This window comes from Neophocaena asiaeorientalis, unplaced genomic scaffold (genome assembly GCF_003031525.2).
Source record: "Neophocaena asiaeorientalis asiaeorientalis breed wild unplaced genomic scaffold, Neophocaena_asiaeorientalis_V1.1 scaffold148, whole genome shotgun sequence".
In the NCBI taxonomy this organism is placed as follows: domain Eukaryota; kingdom Metazoa; phylum Chordata; class Mammalia; order Artiodactyla; family Phocoenidae; genus Neophocaena; species Neophocaena asiaeorientalis.
Genome location: NW_020174050.1, coordinates 4,590,057 through 4,610,059, shown reverse-complemented (window position 1 = coordinate 4,610,059; position 20,003 = coordinate 4,590,057). Strand labels below are relative to the sequence as shown.

The window sequence follows — 20,003 nt, the reverse complement described above, 5'->3', positions numbered from 1 at the left end:
ACAAGTGTATCATATTTATTTAGAACAATTAAAGCTGATATAGAATTTTATCACTGTAAGTTAATTTTTTTAAATTATGAGTACCATTTACTAAGACCCATTTCAGGTAAAAACACAAATTACAGGGCTTGGAATCTGTCAAGACTATCTTGACAAACAGGAGACATCCTTGCCTTCTCTCTCCCTCAGCCCTAAACTCCAGCCTATTAGTAAATCTGGTAGATTTTAACTCTGTCTCCTTCTCTGGACTGTTGCAAAAGGCTCCTTGCTGGGGTCTCTGCATTTTCTCTTAAGGCCCTAACTGCTAATCCCTAATCCATTCCCAAAGTGTAAATCTTGTCTTATCAAATGCAGCTACCCTTCATCCTGGATTAAACCTCCTCAATAGCTTCTTTTTAAAACTTGAGATATAACTCACACACCCTAATATTTACCATTTCAAAGTATACAGTCGCTTTCATATATTTACAAAGTTGTGCAACCATCACCATTAATTCTGAGACATCTTCGTCACCCCAAAAAAGAAGGCCCATAAACTTTAACAGTCACTGTTCATCTCCCCACCCCCACCATTCTCTCTGCTCTTAAAAACCACTAATCTACTTTGTGTCTCTGTGGACTTGCCAATTCTGGGCATTTTATCTGAATGGAACCATATAATATATGATCTTTTATGTCTGACTTCTTTCACTTAGCATAATGTTTTCAAGTTTCGTACACGCTGTTGCATGTATCAGTAGTTTCTTCCTTTTTTATGGCTGAATAATATTCCATTGTATGGAGAGACCACATTTTGTTTATCCATCATCAGTTGGTTGATGGATATGTGAGTTGTTGCCACTCTGGCTATAATGAATAATGCTGCTATGGACATTCAGGTACAAGATTTTTGAGTTCAATAGCTTCTTGTTACTCCTCCAGTAAAGATCTAAGTCTAAACTCAGTTTTCAGGGCTCTTCATGGCCTGTTCCTTGCCTATCTCTCCAGATTCTTCTGTAACTACACACTCCCTCACTCTCTGAGCTCCAACCATAGCGGCCCCCTCTCAGTCCCATGAAGTTATCATGCTCCCATCCAGCCACAGGGCCTTTGTACATGTTATTCTAACTGACTGCAATGCCAACTCTATTCCCTCATCCCCATTATGTCTCAACATACATGCCACTTCCTCAGGGAGGTATTCACACAGTCTGTCCCCAGAGCCCACATTTTATTCATAGCACCCTGTACCTTTTATTCATAGCACCTATATATTAATTCATCCATCCATCCATTCAACAAATATTTATTAGGCACCAACTATGTGCCAGGCACCATTCTAGGCATTTGGATTCAGCTGTAAATAAAGTTAAGACCCTGTCCTCACAGAGGTTACAATTGAGTAGGGAGAGACAGATAGGAAAGAGCTAAACAAATATGTACCAGGTGATTATAAGTGGTATAAAGAAAAATAAAACAGGGCAGGAAAGATGGAGAGTGATGACAGGGGGCTCTTATTTATACAGAAAAGTTCTCTCAAAGTGATCTTTGAGCAGAGACCCAAAAGAAGAAAGGGATTAAACCATGTAGATATCAAACAATGCAGACACCAGGCAGACAAGAAAAGCATGTGCAAAGGCCCTGAGGTTGGTGCTAAGCATGTATGAGGCACACAAAGAGGTCAATGCGACTGGAGAGGAGTACTTAAAGGATATAATAGTAGAGGATGAGGCCTGAAGAGATAATGGGAACCTGATCATAAGGAACTTGAGAGGCAACTGTAAGGACTATGGACTTTACTCTGAATAAGTAGGCAACTGGAGAATTTTGAGCACAGGACTGTTATTGTATGACTTAAGTTTTTTACAGAATCACTTTAGCTATTGTGCAACAAATAGACTGGGGCAGAGGATGGGGGCTGGGTGGAGGCCATGAGACCAGTTAGTAAACTATTCCAATAATCCAGGCAAGAGATGGTGGTATCTTGGAATAGACTGACAGTAGTAGAACAGGTGAGATTCTAGGTATATTTCAAAGGTAAAGGCGTTAGGATTTTTTGGCAGATTGCAACCACTGTTTCAAAAGCCACTGGAAGAATGGAGTTACTATTTACTGATCCGGAGAAGACAGAAGCGGGTGTAGGTTTGGGGAAGAAATCAAGAGTTCAGTTAGGACTTGTCGAGTCTGAGATGCCAATTATACACTCAAAGGCAAATGTTAAACATCCATACATAGACGGCCTGAATGAGGTGACTTAGATTGCATAACATGTAGAAAAGAAGATGTCAGGGACTGATGCACTTCAAGGTTAAAAAGAAGGTGAGGAAGGACGAGCAAAAGACTGGGGAGAGGGCCATGATGCAGGAGGAGAGCCAAGAAAGAGGATGTACCAGAGACAAAATGAAGAAGTGTTTCGAGAAAGATGGTATCAATTGTGTCAGCTGCTACAGTTACATCAAGTGGTGATCACTGAGAACTGATTAGGTAACACAGAGGCCATTGGTGACCTTGACCCAAGGGAGATCCAGTGGAGTGCTGACTGCTGCGTTCAAGAAAGAATGAAAGAGGAAGTGAGTATGGACACCTCTTTCAAGGAGTTCTGCTCTAAAGGAAAGAAGAGACTATATAGTTAAAGAAAGTTGTTTTAAAGATGGGAGATATTACCTCATGTGGGAGGCTGCTAACGGCTCCCAAAGAGATCAGGTGCTGATCTTTGCAACCTCCAAAGGTTACTTTATGTGGAAAAAGAGTCTTTACAGATATGATTAAACTAAGGAGTTTGTGATGGGGAGATTATCCTGGATTATCTGGGTGGGCCCTAAACGCCATCACAGTGCCTTATAGGAGAGAGGTAGAGGAAGATTTGACACACACAGAGGAGAAGGTGATGTGAAGACGGGGCAGGGAGAGATGTGAAGATGCTGCCCTTTGAAGAATGGAGTGATATGGCCACAAGCCAAGGAAGGCTGGCAGCCTACAGAAACTGAAAGAGGCAAGGAATAGATTATTCCCTAGAGCCTCTGGAAGGACATGTACCTGCAGATACTTTGATTTCAGCACAGTAATTCTGATTTCTGACTTCAGGCCTTCAGAACTGCAAGATAATAAATTTCTATTCTTTTAAGCCATGAAGTTTGTGTTACTTTGTGTAGCAGCCATAGGAAACTGAGAATGCACTGACAAAAAAAAAACCCTCGCCATTATATAATTATACATTCATTCTGTGATATGACAATTTATTAACACATTAATTTTGTTCATTTTCTCTATACTTTACCTTCTCCCCTCTTAAGTAGATAACCCATTAGCTTGAAATTTCTTGCCCTGGAGATTTTTACAGGGTTGACCAAGAAAATTGCCTAAGTGAAAGACAGATCTTATATTGTGTGGAAACCCAAGCTCACTGAAGTAATTATGTAGGTGTTGAGATGGGATGGGGAGAGTGGGGTGGATGCATAGAGTGTGACAGAAACAGCAAAGGGTTGAGAAAAGAAAGAGTTCCCAAAACCAGAAAGAAATTAAATATCAATTTAATTGCCTCTGCAATTGCTAGAGGCCTATCCCACTTTCTTACACTACAAAAAATGACCACGACTGAATGTTTGCTACTCAGTGGGATGAGGGCTTGGTGTCAGATATAAATAGAAAGAAAAGAAAAGTAATATTTCATAAACATATAGCTTTGTGAACAAAGACTCGATGCCCTTGATATTTAATGCTTTCTTCCACACCAGTCTGCAATCACCACGAAGATGGGGTCCTAACTTGTTTACCACTGTGTCCTCAGAACCTAGCACTGACCATGACCCATAGTAGGTGCCTGATAAGTACTGTTGATCTTTTTGCATAAATAGAATGAGCTAGTGGTCCCTGAGGGTCAAGAATTCAAAGATGCTCACAGGGCCACACTGACCCACACTGTTGGAGTCTCCAAGGGGACCCCCTACTTACAACACTCCTCCCTCTTCCCCACCCACATTCTAAGCACTGAAAAATAATACAAAGAGCAAAGACAAAAGCCAAAATGTCCCCTTTATCACTGGCGGCAGCCATGTTCGAGCACTTGGGTTCAGGTCCAAGAGGACTTGCTAACTGAAATCCAGAAATGGGCAGACTGTCCCATCCAGGCAGCAGTGGCATGGACCAGGGTGCGGCTCCCCTCAAGAAGGAAGGAAGAGAGGAGAACTCGTGCTTCCATGGGCCATCTTGCTTTCCAGTAGAAGGGCAGAGCTGAGAGGAGTGTGCCCAGCTGTTCTCCCCAGACTGACCAGGGATACACTAAGAGGCCAAAACAGTGGGGCTCCTGTCACATCGTGTCCCCACCTAACCAACATGTATAATTAATCAGTGGATTCTCTGTCACTCCACTTCCATGTAGCTACCTCGTGTGACTAGCAAAGCTCTCCGTGGCCCCTTCCGCACACCCTGGCCGTGGTCCTGGGTCCTATGTAAGTGGCCTGGGTGCTGTGGCTGGGCTGCCCTCTAGTTCACCCATACGCTTCAGTGCCTGCCAGTGACCTCATCAATTTCAACAGTCAAATGCATATCCCAAATCTGTTTGTGTCAAGTATACTTATCATGGCACTTACATTTTAAATTAAATAATTTGTGAAAGGGGAAATCAAAAGTATGATATGAAAGAGAGAGGTTTCTATGAAAACGAAGCTTAGTGCTTTGGAAAGGTTCAATGAAGGTGGCATTACTGGTGTAGTTTATGCAAAAAAGATGACTGGGAAACTCCAAGCAGCAGACCCTTACTCCAAAAAAGACTTTATAATAAAAGACTAGCAAGTGAATGTACAGTTATGTTTTAGGGTAAAGCAAAATGTGTCAAGTACTAAAGTATCATCTTCTACAATTCCCTATGTTAGCCTCTTGGTTGGCTGGTTTGGTTGGTTGGTTATTCAACCAACTACTGGTCTCAGTCCTGTTGAATAAAAGGGCTTCTGCCACACATAATGCAGCAAGCCACTGTGGGCTTATCAAAGTCAATCAGGTTTTCTGCAGTTTTCTTCTTCTCCGACAGCTGTCCTAGAGTCACGCAGACACACCCGTACTCGCTCCATAGCTGGCTAATTCACATCCATTTATGAAGTAAACACTCTTCAGAGCGGGACCTGAGGCTCCCTTCCCTCCTCCTCAGGAACTTAGTTACTTTTGCTTCTCTTAATTGTTCTCAAGATTCTTAATTATTCCTAAAATATTCTAAAGATGAGAAGCTTTGAGAAGGTAACTACAGATAGTCACTGACTTATGATGGTTCGACTTACAATTTTTCTACTTCATGGTGGAGTAAAAGCAAGCAACGTTCATTCGCTAGAAAATGCACTTTGAATTTTGAATTTGGATCTTTTCCTGGGCCGGTGATATGCAGTGATGATACTGTCTCGTGATGCTGGGCTGCGAACCACAGCTCCCCGTCAGCCACGTGATCACAAGGGCAAACAGCCGATACACTTACAACCATCCTGTACCCACACAACCATCCTGTTTCTCACCTTCAGTGCTGTATTCAGTTAATGACATAAGATATTCGACACTTTATTATACAATAAGCTTTGTGTTAGATGATTTTGCCCAACTGTAGACTAATGTCTAAGTGTTCTGAGCACGTTTAAGGTAGGCTAGGCTATGCTATGATGTTTGGTAGGTTAAATGTATTAAATGCATCTTTGACTTATGGTATTTTCCATTTACCATGGTTTATGGAGACATAACCCCACCGTAAGTCAAGGAAGATCTGTACTAGAACGTTTCATCATGGGACAGGAATGAGCGAGAGGTTAAGAACGATACTTACTGCCCCAGGAAGACTTGAGTAGAACGTTTTTTTAAAAGTTTTGTGGGTTCCTTCATTCTTTTCCGGATGCCCTGACAATAACCCCATGTGTCCTCCAGCTTCCTGTCAGGATCCAGCACTTCCAGCGCCTTTAATAAGAGTTACAAACAGAAAACAACTTTAGAGGAAAGAAAGATGAGCTGAAAAGGGTGCCCCTTGATTCTAAAACAGAATGGACCTAGTCATCCCTTTCCTTTTCCTTTCCAGTTGGTCAATTCTGTTCATCAATTCCAGTGCAAATACAGCGCTGGGTGCTGCAGGTAAACGTCCATCACCTAGACATTAGCTATGTGGCCTTTTTACTGAAGTTCTGTCTCCTCTAGATGGAACAGTGCCTCTGGACCCACCCGGACCCCACTGCCCCACAGAAAAAAAGTGTCTCTAGAGGATTTCTGTTTATTTGACTGCCCAACATCCATTCTTCCTCCTATGAGTAACAGTCTCTAGACTTTTCTTTGGAGAATCATGTCTCTCTCCACTCTCAGTCCTTGTGATCTGAATTGGCCTTACCACTCATCACTCTGCAGGCTGACCAGGTTAATCAGGCCCACAGTGACTGGCTTAGGAATGGGTATAAGACCCAAGTGAGACCTAGGGCAATTTGGTCATGGAATTTTGCTGGAACCGTGCAAAAACAGGTGGTGTTTTTCTGGGTAAAATTTACATCTAGAGCTGCTGGTGGCCATCATAGCACCACAAGAAGAGATCCTGCTTCAGAAGGAAGCCAACACATCTGTTTGAGGAGGTCAGACATGGGAATAAGAGCCACTGTCCCATGTGCCCTCTAAGGAGGTGTGCAAACAATCTCTTTGTCACGGACTCAGAGCTCTGGCCCGCAGGAGGCAGTGAAGGAAAGCCCAGGGGGCAAATCATTGATTAGAAATTCCAGTTGTCCTTTCTACAGACTTCCCTGACACTAATCACTTACTCATTCATTCATTCATTATCCATAAATATTTATTGAGTGTCTACCGTATGCCAGGTATTGGTGGTACACAGTGAAAGACACAGATAAAATCCCTGCCCTTGAAAAGCCCTGCCCTTGTAGAGCTTTTATTCCAGTGAGAAGCCCAGCGCTGACAACTGCTAGGATGGAAATAGATCATGGTAAGGCACAGAGGATGAGAGGGAGGGGAGTGCCTTTTTATGTAGGCCCCTCCAGTGAGGAGATAATTGAGGAAAGAGCTGAAGCAAGTGAAGGAGTGAGCCCGGCAGACATCCGGGGGCAAGTGCTCCAGACAAAGGAACAGAGACCTAAACTGGACATGCTTGTTCACATTTGCTGAGCAGCCAGGAGGCCAGAGTGGCTGCAGCAGACTGAGGAGGGCAGAGGAGTAGGCGGTGAGGTTGGAGAAGGAGCAGGGCAGGAATGGGACGGAGCACAGAACACGCAGGACCTTCCAGACCATGGCAAGGACTTCACTCTGAATGAGAAGCTTTGAGCAGAGGCGTTTACCTTCTCAACAACTGTCATGCTTGCTAACACAGGGAACAGACTGCAGGGGCTAAGCGGGTAGCGGGGTAGCAGGCACTGTTAGTTCCCTGTCCAATATCCATCCTGCCCCCTTTCCTTAAATCTAATAGAATTTTGTCCTGGATTTTGTTCAGGGCTGCAATACCCACCCAAGAAATTCAATTTTCTAGACTCCCTAGCAGCTAAGAGTGGTCAGATGAATGAGATGTTTACTAGGAAAGCTATTATTTGCCTAATTAAAAGAGTCAGCTGGCGTGCAACTTTTAAACTCTGCCCCTTCCCCTTCTTGTCTGAAAGATAGACTCGATGCCTGGAGGTGTGGAAGCCATTTTGAGCTATAAGGACAAGAGACGTATGCTAAGGACATTAGACCTGCAAGTTGAAAGAAGCCTGGGACAGAGGTGACAGATCGCAGCTGCTGCCCAGCCCTAGTCTTGGCAACCTGGTGAAACTTCCCATGACATTTCAGGTGCGCAGGTGCCTTTCTAGCCATCAGTTAATGATTCTCACGGACACCTCCCAAGACCAGGCTAACGTGACAGAAGCAAGACTGGACAATTCCTCCACTCTATTCTCCCCCTAAAAAGTCACAAGCAAAGTAGACTGGCAGAGCTTCAGGGGTAAAGAAGTCGGACACTTCTGGTTTGCTGGGCCTTTATAAGTTGGATGGCGTCATAGGAAGCACAGGGAGTGGCGGGTATGTTGCTGCCATTTGCACGTCTTAGAAGGCTGCTCCAAACCCCGGGAGACCTGCCCCCCTGGGGACACATTCATCACCCTCACCCCCTGGAGGGAACTCCCCAGGCATCTAAGGAGCAATATTCCCCAGGTGGTCACCTCTGCGGGCATGTCTTCCTCCAGGTCCCGGTAGAGAGCCGAGGGGTGGGGGGTCGGATGGGCCTCAACGTCCGCCAGGAAGTCCTCACGCGCCTGGCGGGCCGGCGAGAGCGTGGAACACAGGGCTGCTTCCCTAGGCAGCATGTCCTTCTGGCTCCTCTTCGGGGCAGGTCGGGGAGCTCTGTGATAAATCTCGGGGAGAAAGCCCTCCTCAGGGCCCTGAGTGATCACACCTCCGGAAGGCGGGCAGCCTTTCCGGAAGTCATTCGGTCGCGTTCTCACAAATCGCCACCGCCGGCTGTTCAGTGACGTGGGGCGTGGCGACCTGCGCCTGTGCTTTGTGAAGCACTTGGACGGCAGATCTTCTCTGTACCTGCGAGACAACGTGCCGGTGTTATGGACCACAAGGGTGGGAGAAGGAGGTTGTGAGCAGGCTGGTCTCCACCTGTTTCAGGAGGAGAGGTGGGGGAAGGGAGGGTCACGGGGCGAAGTCTGAGTTAATCATAGTCCTGGTTCATGGCACGTTATCGCTGGTCTGTGCAAGGCCCCTCTCCTGTTTTCTTTATTCTACGTTATTCCCATAGCCCACCATCATTGCCCTCCCCTGCACAAGCAAAACCACTCTAACAGATTTGGAATGTACCCGTTGTTTGCAGACATCCTTATAAGACCTGTGTATCCTTCATGTACATAAATGGTACTATCCTGTTACTTGCTTACCAAGCAGGATACCTTGAAGGCTCATCCGTGTCACTATGTGTAAACGTAATCCATTATTACATTTGGTGGTGCTGTCACCACCATCCAGCTATCCAGTCTCTTTGTGAAGAATACTCAAAAGTTGTGACCCCTCTTCGGACTCTTTCTTATCCTTTAAAGGGACACAGTGCAGTGGGAAGAACTTGGACACAGTGACAACTCGCCCCTAACTAGCTGCGTGACCTTCGCCCTTCATTTAACCTTTGTGGACCTTGATTTCTCCTCTAAACTCAGGGGGTCAAGGGTTGCAAACTGGTTGTTCATGGACTGTATCAGGCCCACAAACCGGTCATTTGATCCCATTTGTGTTTTAATAAGAATCATAAGAGTTCACATGTATTGAGAACTTTCTATATAACACGTGTTGTTCTAAGTGCTTTACCTGAATTAACTTGTTTTAATCTCATAACAATCCCATGAAGTAGGTACTAATATTATTCCCATTTACAGATAAGGAAATTGAGGCACAAAGAAGTTGAAAACCAAACACTTGTCAAAGTTCCCACAGCTATAAGGGGGAGAGCTGAAATTTTAATACAGGTAGTGTGCCTCTGGAGAAAGGTGTTTAACCACTATGCCAGAGCTTCTGACATATAAAAAAGTTCACACAAATAATCTGGAACAGAAATCAGGAGCTCTGGGGACACTGGGTCCACCTATCCATGGAGCCATTATTGGTATAAGGGCTGCCATCTTTAGACAAGTCCTATGCTGTCTTATTCACAGTCTCTACCACTCCCTACTGCCTTATATGCAGCCTGCTTCACTCTGTTTCTTTACCCATCAGACCCCTGTTTGCACTGAGCAGTTAGGGCATGAAGCTAAGATGGAAGAGACAGATGGACAAATGGGAAGGAAAATGGGACCTGGATAATCTAATATATCCAGCCATTGCCAAAGTCAGGACTTGGAACCTGAGCAGCTTAATGGCAGGTCTCTCATTATCCTAATACGTCACACTGCCCTAGTTATATATTTCTATATTATTGGTGTCTTTCCTTGAAGCCTCTTCCACCTCCAGGCTCTTCTCATCTATAATTACTCGTTACAGCAAATCTACTCCTTGTTGAACTCATCCTTATAGGCACAAAACTTTTTTTTTTCTTTCGGTACGCGGGCCTCTCACTGTTGTGGCCTCTCCCGTTGCGGAGCACAGGCTCCGGACACGCATGCTCAGTGGCCATGGTTCACGGGCCCAGCCGCTCCACGGCATGTGGGACCCTCCCGGACCGGGGGCACGAAGCCGTGTCCCCTGCATCGTCAGGCGGACTCTCAACCACTGCGCCACCAGGGAAGCCCAGCACAAAACATTTTTAAGAGGTTCCAGCTTGATCTCTATTCTTTTCTTATGAGTCCTAGAAACTTCTTGCTTGCTGTATGTGCATGTGTGTTTTAAGGGCTTAACCCATTTCTACTGCGAAGATCTAAATGAAAGGATATAAAAACATGAGTTTACAAAAAGTTGCCCTTTGCAATTAATAAATCACTCAAATAGCTAAGGGGTGGGAATGTCGAAATTCCATCTAATCTTGAGATTTGATGACCCACTCATTATGACCAGTTAGCAAGTTACCCTCCACAGTATTAAATATCTTTACCAGGGCTTCCCTGGTGGCGCAGTGGTTGGGAGTCCGCCTGCCGACTCAGGGGACACGGGTTTGTGCCCCGGTCCGGGAAGATCCCACATGCTGTGGAGCGGCTGGGCCCGTGAGCCATGGCCACTGAGCCTGCGCGTCCGGAGCCTGTGCTCCGCAACGGGAGAGGCCACAACAGTGAGGGGCCCACGTACCACAAAAAAAAAAAAAAATCTTTACCAAAGTGTATTTTCCACCCATTGACAACAAATTCAAACACCCAAGCACTTCATAAAATCAAATCTGATAACCAATATTTTTACTTAAGGACAGTCATACAACTTAAAATGGGGAAAGTGTGGCAGCTAGCTCAAACCTCATAGATTGTTAGAGCTGGCAGAAACTTTGAAAGAAATCTAGTCCACCTTCCTCACTTTTCAATGAGGAAACTGAGTTCCAAAGAGGTGAATAAGGCAACCAATCTGGCTAGAGGGCTTCCCATGACCCCACTTTACCTCTCATAGCTGATAAGCTTACCACTCTGCATTCTGTTAAGTTCATGAAAAATTTTGCTTGACCCAGAAAATAAAACATTTTTTCTAAACATTTACTATTTCACAGTCACTATATGATACTTGGATATTTCTACTTTTAAGAATTGCAAAAGAGTGTCAGGCATTTATCCTAAAGAAATGAAAACTTATGTTCACACAAAAACCTGTACGCAAATGTTCATAGCAGCTTTATATGTAATAGCTAAAAGCTAGAAACGACCTGAATGTCTTTCAGCACATGAATGGATAAGCCATGGTACATCCATGCCACGAAATACAACTCAGCAGTAAAAACGAACTAACTGTTGATGCACACAATCTCTTGGATGGATCTCAAGGGCTTTCGCTGAATGAAAAAGAGCCAATCTCAAAAGTTTTATACTTTTAATAAAGGTATTATTCTATTTATCTAACATCCTCAAAAGAACAAAATTATAGAAATGGAGGCCAAATTAGTGGTTGCCAAGGATTGTGGGTGGGAAAATGAATGGTAATAAAGGGACAGCATGAAGTGGTTCCCTTGCGGTGAGGAAACAGTTTTGTATCTTGATGTATACATATGACAACATTTTACTGAACCACACACACACACACACACACACACACACAAGTGACAACTGGTGAAATTCAAGTAAAGTCCACCGTCTAATTCATATATTGCGCCAGTGCTGATTTCCTGCTTTGGTAATGTACTATCATTATGCAAGATGGTACTACTGGAAGCATCTGGAGGAAGGGTATATGGGGCCTCTGCACTATATCTGCAACTTCTTGTGAGTCTATAATTATTTCAAAGCAAACAGTTTGAAAATGGGGCTGGGGAGAGATTCTCAAAGAGTTCATAATTGCTAACATGTATACAGTACATGTATGTGGCAGTAACTGCTTCACAGGTGCTATGTCAGTAAATACAACAATCCTATAAAGCTGATTCCTTTTCTTGTCCCCATTTTACAGGTAGGAAAACTGAGTCCAGAAACAGCAACTAAGTTGCCTAAGGTCACCAGTCAAACAAGAGGAAAACTGGCCTTCAACTCCAGCCTTTCTGACTCTAGACTTTGTAATCTTAACCACCACATCGTGCTGCCTACAAGAGAGCCGAATTCCATTCTCAGAAGCAGCTCGAGGAATCAGCAAAGGCAGAAAGCCTCAGCTTCCTGTCCTGCGGCAGTGACAGAGGTAGGAGACAGATGGGCCCCTGGGCTGGACAGCTGGTGTCTGTCACGTGGAGTAAAATGGAAGCTTTGTTCTCCCCCAGACACTCCAAGGACAAAGCTAGTGGCAGCTGAGCTCTGCTGAAGTAAAGAGATAAGATGACTACTCCTGAGGTAAGGAAAACTTCCCTTTCTGTACATGTGCAGGAAGGCTCCTTGGGGGTCAAAAAGAGAGGGGGTGCCACCCCATAGTAAGTGTGGACATGTACCCACAGGCCTCTGCAGTGGGATCCATCTTAGCAAAATGTTGCACACGCATGTTGGGGAACATCCTAGGACCAGTCAGGTGTAAAGGAAGAAGCAAGATAATTGGCCAGATGTAAACAAAGACCTGGAAGGACTGTCCTATAGAAGGGATTTAAATCACCTCTTCACTGCTTTTCTCAATCAGGAGGCCAGCACTCCTCTCCGATTGTGTACTTCTGCCTAGTTTCTGACTTACTGTCTCCTCCTCATTAAGAGAGGACGCCCATACCCTTTCTCCCTGGGTGTGTATTTCTGCCTAGCTCCTGACTTAAATAAACTGTTTCAGTGTGTGCCCTCCCATACATTGTGCTGTGTCTCTAATAATAAACGCTGTACCTGTTTTTACAGTTTTTGCCTCCTTGAAACATTCTTGTTTTCAATGGGGGTAAGAGCCAGGGGAACTTTGCTTCTAGCCTCTAGCCCCTGGTGTCTAGGATTCCTGGTTTTCATCCAGGCTACCCAGGTTCAATTCCTGGGCAGGGAACTAAGACCTCTCTTCAGGACAGCTGACTGCTGTCTCTCCGAGATCAACACATTCAAAACAGCAGCAGACCACCCCAGTACCCGAGGTACTCTCCAAACACGGGCTCAGCTTGGCCACAGTTACTAGCTGGGTGGCCAAGGCTCCAGGTGCTGTCTAACCCGGAGAAGGGCAGGTCGCAGGCTAAACCAGTCTCCGCAGAGGACTCTATGGCCATCAGTTTCCCATCTGGAATGGGTATATTCATCTACATCCTCTGGGGGACTCTGAGGATAACAACAAAAAAAGGTGTCCTTGGCGTTGAGGAACTTCGCGCGCTGGTTATGGTCTATTTTTGCGGGGGACCATGAGGAGGAAAGGGAGTTGGGTCCTCCGCGGCCCCTGGCCATCCCCCGCCCCCAGCCGCAGCAAGCAGGAGGTGCAGGCTCCCCCCACGCTCCACCCGCGCGCGTGCGCGCGCTTACCAGGGTCTGCAGTCCGTGCCCACCGACACCCGGGCCCGCGCCGCGGGTGCGAACAGCCGCTTGCGGTCAGCCGTGCTTCCCCGGCTGCCCACCCGGCCTCCGGTGGTGTGTTTACCCCGCCTCTTGGGTCGCTAGGAGACCCGCGGAGCTGTGCGCTGCGCAGACTCGCTCAGGGCGCCCCCCTGCTGCTGGCGGGGAACACGCATCCGCGGGGCGTCCCTGCGTTCCCCAACCCTCGCCTCACCAGAACCTTCTCCAACGCCCCGGGGCGTGGACCGTGGCAGGGGAAGCACGAAGGATCAGGTTCTTGGTTTAATTATGTTTTAATCTGTTCGGAAGGCGTGCTCGTGTTTATTTTGTTCACCACCGTTTCAAAAAATGTGTTGAAAAGGAAGAAAGCAGCTGGAGAGAGAGCAAGAGAAGGAGTGGAAAGGGGACGAAAGGGATAGACTGACTGATTTCTAGCGGTGGGAAGGCCTTTTAGCACGGAGTGCTTTTCTGGAGGTCTTGGAACTCCGTGAATCTCACCGCCTCAGTAAATCGGGGGCTGCGCACTGGTATCTAGCTAGTCACCAGCTGGTTTCCAGAGTCCCTCCCAGCTCTTGTGTTGCTTGATTCTTTTGCCTGGACTCACTTCAGCAGTAAAGTTGCCATCCGGTTGGCCGTGATAGGCAGTTGCCCACGTAAATATGGATTGCATGAGGATGTATTTGGGGTTTGCTAAGTTCTCTTGCTGCTTCTGAATGTTCCTGGTTTAAATAGTGAGCGTTGCTTCTAGAGGAAATAGCAGCAAAACATTCTCTTCTCTCAAAATTATTGCAGTAGTTAAATGGTGTCTGTTATGGTGGGATCCTTTTATAGTCATTTAAAGATGAGTCTTCTCTTTAAACTCTCTGGGAATAAATTAGCTTCACCTTTGGGCACCTGTTAAATATCTGGATGGTAATAAAGGTGCCCCGACTGGCACTAGCTCCAGCATCTTCACCTGCTCTGTGTGTTCAGGTGCCTTTTCTAGGCACAGTGGAAAACCCTGGAGTCCCACCGCTTGAGATAAATCATGATTCTGCCACTTAATAAGTATGCACTCCCCACCCCCACCACCCTCCCCGCACAGTTGCTTAAATTTGTTTTAGCTTCATTGATTTCCTAGTCTGAAAATGAGGGAAATAGTAGTATCTGCCTATGGGGTTATTGGGGAATTCAATGAGATAATGAATGTAAAGCATTGAATGCTGTGCTGGCAAGTAAGAATCCCTCAATAACTACTGAGTATTATTATCTCAACTGTGAACTGGGGATATTAATATTTGCCCGGATACTCCACAGAGTTGTTATAAGAGTTGATAGAGAAAGCTATGAATGTAATCATGAAAAGGAGCCCTGTTAGTTGTTTTCATTATCTTCGATAATATCGTTAATATTTATTTGATTCCAAACTCCAGCTTTCATTACTTTGAGGAAGTAGGATTTCTCCTTAGGACTGAGGATTAGGGTCATGTCCACCTTGCTCCTGGTACTGTACATAGCACACAGTAGGTGCTCATTCAACAAATATTGTTTGTTATGGCCATGCTAGGCACTGGGGAGGCAATGGGGGATAAAACAGACTTGGTCTTTGTCATCTTGTTACTTAGTTTGTAGTGTTGTATGAATGAACAAAAAACCACCTATTTTCATGACTCCTGTATCCTCACAAGTTGATATTTGCTCCATGTAGTAAATCTGATTTCATATCTGGTAGGAAATAACTAAGATTCTTTTTATTTCATCACATTCCATGCCTTAATTATAGTCATTACTCAGAGAATCTCTCATTCATTCTCTTCTCTCTCCCCTTCTTTCTCTTTTGCAACACAAAGGTAGAATGTGTTACTATAGTAATCCAACAAGTAGATGTTATTTAAGAGTGAGGATGATGGGGTTTTGTTTCGTTTTTAGCCCTATTGGCAGATAGTGTGACCATTTTATTTCCAAAGAGGGTTACTCAAATACCCGTAACAGGATTGCCAAACACTGTTACTGGATCTTTCCCACTCAAGGACTAATTACTATCTCTGTAACATTTTACTACATACTCAGCAATACTTAGTGCATGGAACTTTCCAGAAAAAAAGCATTTGAACAGCAAAAACCACAGAACTTTAAGCTGAGATATTATAAAATGGTCTTGGATTAGTAGAAACCCTTGGCATCTGGACAAGGTGTTAGGTTGTTTCCATATGTTGACAATTGTAAATTATGCTGCTATGAACATTGGGGTACATGTGTCTTTTCAAATTAGTGTTTTTGTTTTCTTTGGCTATACCCAGGTGTGGAAATGCTGGATCATATGGTAGTTCTATTTTTAATTTTTCAAGGAACCTCCATATTGTTTTCCACAGTGGCTGGACCAATTTACATTCCCACCAACAGTGTACGAGGGTTCCTTTTTTTCCACATTCTCGCCAACATTTGTTATTTGTAGACTTTTTGATGATAGCCATTCTGACAAGTGTGAGGTGATTTCTTATTGTGGTTTTGATTTGCATTTCTCCGACGATTAGCGATGTTGAAAAACTTTTCATGTGCCTGTTGGCCATCTGTATGTCTTCTTTGGAGAAGTGTCTATTGAGAGGCAATATTTTAAAAGATAATGGCTAAGAATTTTCCAGACTTGATTAAAGATACAAATTCTCAATTTCAGGAAGGACAGTGGACTCTGAATAAGATAAATAAGAATAAAATCTCACTTAGCATTTCACCATGAATACAAAAGACAAATATTTGACATTAAAAATAGCCAGATAGGACTTCCCTGGTGGCGCAGTGGTTGAGAGTCCGCCTGCCGATGCAGGGGACACGGGTTCGTGCCCTGGCCCGGGAAGATCCCACATGCCGCGGAGCGGCTGGGCTCATGAGCCATGGCCACTGAGCCTGCGCGTCCGGAGGCTGTGCTCTGCAGCGGGAGAGGCCACAACAGTGAGAGGCCCGCGGACCGCAAAAAAAAAAAAAAAAAAAAAAAAAAAAAAATAGCCAGATAGGAAAGATAGATTACTTACAAAGGAACAAAAAATAGACTGAAAGCTAACTTCTAAAGCAATTATAGAAGTCAAAGACATTAAATAATCAAGGTTTGAGTAAAAACAACTGTCAGTTTAGAACTGCATACTTAACTATCTTCCAATAATATGGCTCAAAAACATTTCAGACAAACAAAAAATGGCAGAATTTATCATCAAAAGACCATAACTAAAGATTATAAAGGTTGCACTTCAGATAAAAGGGAAATGATCCCCAAATGAATATCAATGTGAGATGGAATGTTGAACAAAGAAAACTATAAATACGTTGGTATTCTTTTAAAAAGTGTGTTGTATAAAATCATAATACATTCTAATCAGTGGATATTAACAAAAATAACTTATCTAAAATACTGAATTATTTTAATTAATAAGAAGATACATACATTGATTGAAGAAATATAAAGAAAGATGTACCAGGTAGATATTAAGCAAACGAAACCTGATATAACTATATTAATATCAGCCAGGATAGACTTTAAGGCAGAAAAGATCATTAGAGACATATAAAGAGTATTAAATGTATCATTATGCAAAATGATAAAAGGTGCGATTCACACACACGCATGCACAGTAGATAGACACAGATACACAATTCTAAACTTGTATGCACGTAATAACATAGGTTAAAATACAAAAAGGAAAATTGATAGACCTACAAAAGAAATTGATCAATACACTATCCTGATGGGAAGATTTTAGTACAACTCTCAGTAATAAATCAAACAGACCAAAAAAATCAGTGAGGACAAAGAATTTAAAGCTTGATCTAATGGATATATGCTGAAGTTTGCATCCAACAATCATAGAAAACATTCTTCTCAAGAACATATACAACATTATATTTGCAAGTTCGTAAAACAAGTTTTACACATCTCTGACTTGGTATCATTTAACCCACAACCCTGATCGTATTGCAATTAAGTTAAATATCAATAGTAAAATCATATTTAAAAGCATTTATTTGAAAATAAAACAAGACAAATACTTCATGGGTCAAGGAGTATATCAAGACAGAAAGTTTAAAATAAATATAAAAATATCAAAAACTGGGAGATGAAGCTAAAATGATACTTAGAATGAAATCACCTTAAATTATTAAACTAAAAAAGGAGTAAGGTTAAGACCTAAAGAAATGGAAATATCAATATATCTCATGTTCACTGTTTGGAAGACTTATTAAGACAATGGTACAACCCAAAGTGATATACTGATTCAATGCATCCCTATCAAAGTCCCAATGATGTTTTTTGAAGAAATGGAAAACTCTTCCTAAAATTTATATGGAATTTTGGGTTAAGAGACCTAAAATAATCAAAACAATTTTGAAAAAGAACAAAGTTTCCTTATTTCAAAACTTACTAAAAGCTACAATAATCAAAAGCATCTGTATAGACCAGTGGAATAGAATTTAGAGCCTAGAAATGAATGGTCAACTGGTCTTTGACAAAGGTGCCAAGACCAATGAGGAAATAATAGTCTCCTCAGTAAATAATGGATAGCCACACGCAAAAGGATGAAATCTGACGCTTACCTTAGAGAACATACCAAAATCAACTCAAAAATGGATTAAAGACAATTTTAAGAGCTAAAACTATAACAATCAGAAGAAAATAGAGGAGCAAATTGCATAACCTTGGATTTGGCAATGGTTTCTTATACATGACATGAAAAGCAGAAGTAACGAAAGAAAAAATAGATGAACTGGACTTCATAAAAATTACAGACCATTGTGTTGTGCATCAAAGGAAACTGTCAAGAGAGTAAACAATCCACAGAATGGGAGAAAATATTTACAAATCATATATCTGATAAGAGTATAATATCCAGAATATTTTTTTAAAAACTCCTACCACTCAATAACAAGAAGACAAACAACACAATTAAAAAATAGGCAAAGGACTTGAACAGATATTTCTCCAAAGATATACAAATGGCCAGTAAGCACATTAAATGATGCTCAAAATCATTAGTCATTAGTGAAATATAAATCAAAGCCACGATGAGATAGTACTTCACACCAACTAGAATGGCTATAAAAAACAAAGAAAGGGACTTCCCTGGGGGTCCAGTGGTTAGAACTCTGCTCTTCCACTGCAGGTGGCGCAGGTTCAGCCCCTGCTCAGGAACTAAGATCCCACATGCCACACGGTGCAGCCTAAAAAAAAAAAAAAGGAGAAGAAGAAAAAAAATTAAAAGGTTGGCAATGATGTGGAGAAGTTGGTACACTTGTGCATTGTTGGTGGGAATGTAAAATGGTGCAACTGCTTTGAAAAACAGTTTGGCCATTCCTTAAAAAGCTGAACATAGACTTGCCGTATGACCCAGCAATTCCACTCCTAGGTATATACCCAAAAGAATTAAAAACAAGGACTCAGTTACTTGTAAAGTATGTTCATAGCACCATTATTCACAATAACCAAAAGGTAGAACCATCCCAAGTGTCCATCAAAAAATACATGGATAAACAAAATGTGATATATACGTACAATGGGATACTATTCAGCCATAAAAGGAATGAAATTCTGATACGTGCTACAACATACATGAACCTTGAAAATACCATGTTAAGTGAAATAAGCCAAAAGCAAAAGGACAAATATTGTATAACTCCACTTATATGAAATATCTAGAAGAAGCAAATTCATTGAGACAGAAAGAGGTTACCAGGAACTCAAGGGAGAGAGGAATAGGAAGTTATTTCTTAATGAGTACAGACTTTCTGTTTGGGGTGATGAAAAATTTTGGAAATAATCATGGTGGTGGCACAACACTGTGAATGTAATGAATGCCACTGAATTGTACACTTAAGAATGGTTAAAATGGTAAATTTTATGTTATATATATTTTGCCACAATTTTTTTTTTTTTTTTTGTGGTACACGGGCCTCTCACTGTTGTGGCCTCTCCTGTTGCGGAGCACAGGCTCCGGATGCACAGGCTCAGCGGCCATGGCTCACAGGCCCAGCCGCTCCACAGCATGTGGGATCTTCCCAGACCGGGGCACGAACCTGTGTCCCCTGCATCGGCAGGCGGACTCTCAACCACTGCGCCACCAGGGAAGCCCTGCCACAATTTTTAAAAATTGTAATAAATGCAAAAAGAAAGAAGAAAGGTCGAAATTAATGAGCTAAGAATCCAACTTAACAAGTTGGAAAAATAGCCAAATAAATCACAAAGGAAGGACATTTTTCATGTTGAGCAAAAGAAACCAGACTCAAAAGAGTACGTACTCTATGCTTCCATTTACAGAACTTTTAAAACGGGCAAAATTAAGTAATAGTGATAGATGTTGGTATTATGGTTATTTGGGGTAATTGATGGAAAGGAGGCAGGAGGGAGCCAGCTGGCAGGCTAAAAATGTTCTATATATTGATCTGGGTGGTGGTTACATGGGTGTACACGTGTAAAATCTCAACGAGTGGTACGCTTCAGCCTTGCGCACTTTACTGGGTATGCTGTAAATGAATAGAAAAAGCAAAATGCATATGGAGCATTTTCTATCAGGAATATAATCCTGGAGG

At 43.0% G+C, this 20,003-nt stretch overlaps 1 protein-coding gene across 1 annotated transcript in view; it reads right to left on the bottom strand.

The window, feature by feature from the left end:
• FAM47E (family with sequence similarity 47 member E) overlaps positions 1-14,918 on the bottom strand; it is a 29,040-nt gene extending 14,122 nt beyond the window's left edge. The window contains exons 1-4 of the mRNA XM_024754095.1: positions 14,874-14,918; positions 13,422-13,552; positions 8,130-8,502; positions 5,780-5,907 (exon numbers count right to left, since the gene is read on the bottom strand). Coding sequence (XP_024609863.1) covers positions 5,780-5,907; positions 8,130-8,502; positions 13,422-13,552; positions 14,874-14,918 — 677 coding nt within the window. The remainder of the gene's footprint in view (positions 1-5,779; positions 5,908-8,129; positions 8,503-13,421; positions 13,553-14,873) is intronic.
• Positions 14,919-20,003: the final 5,085 nt, after the last annotated feature.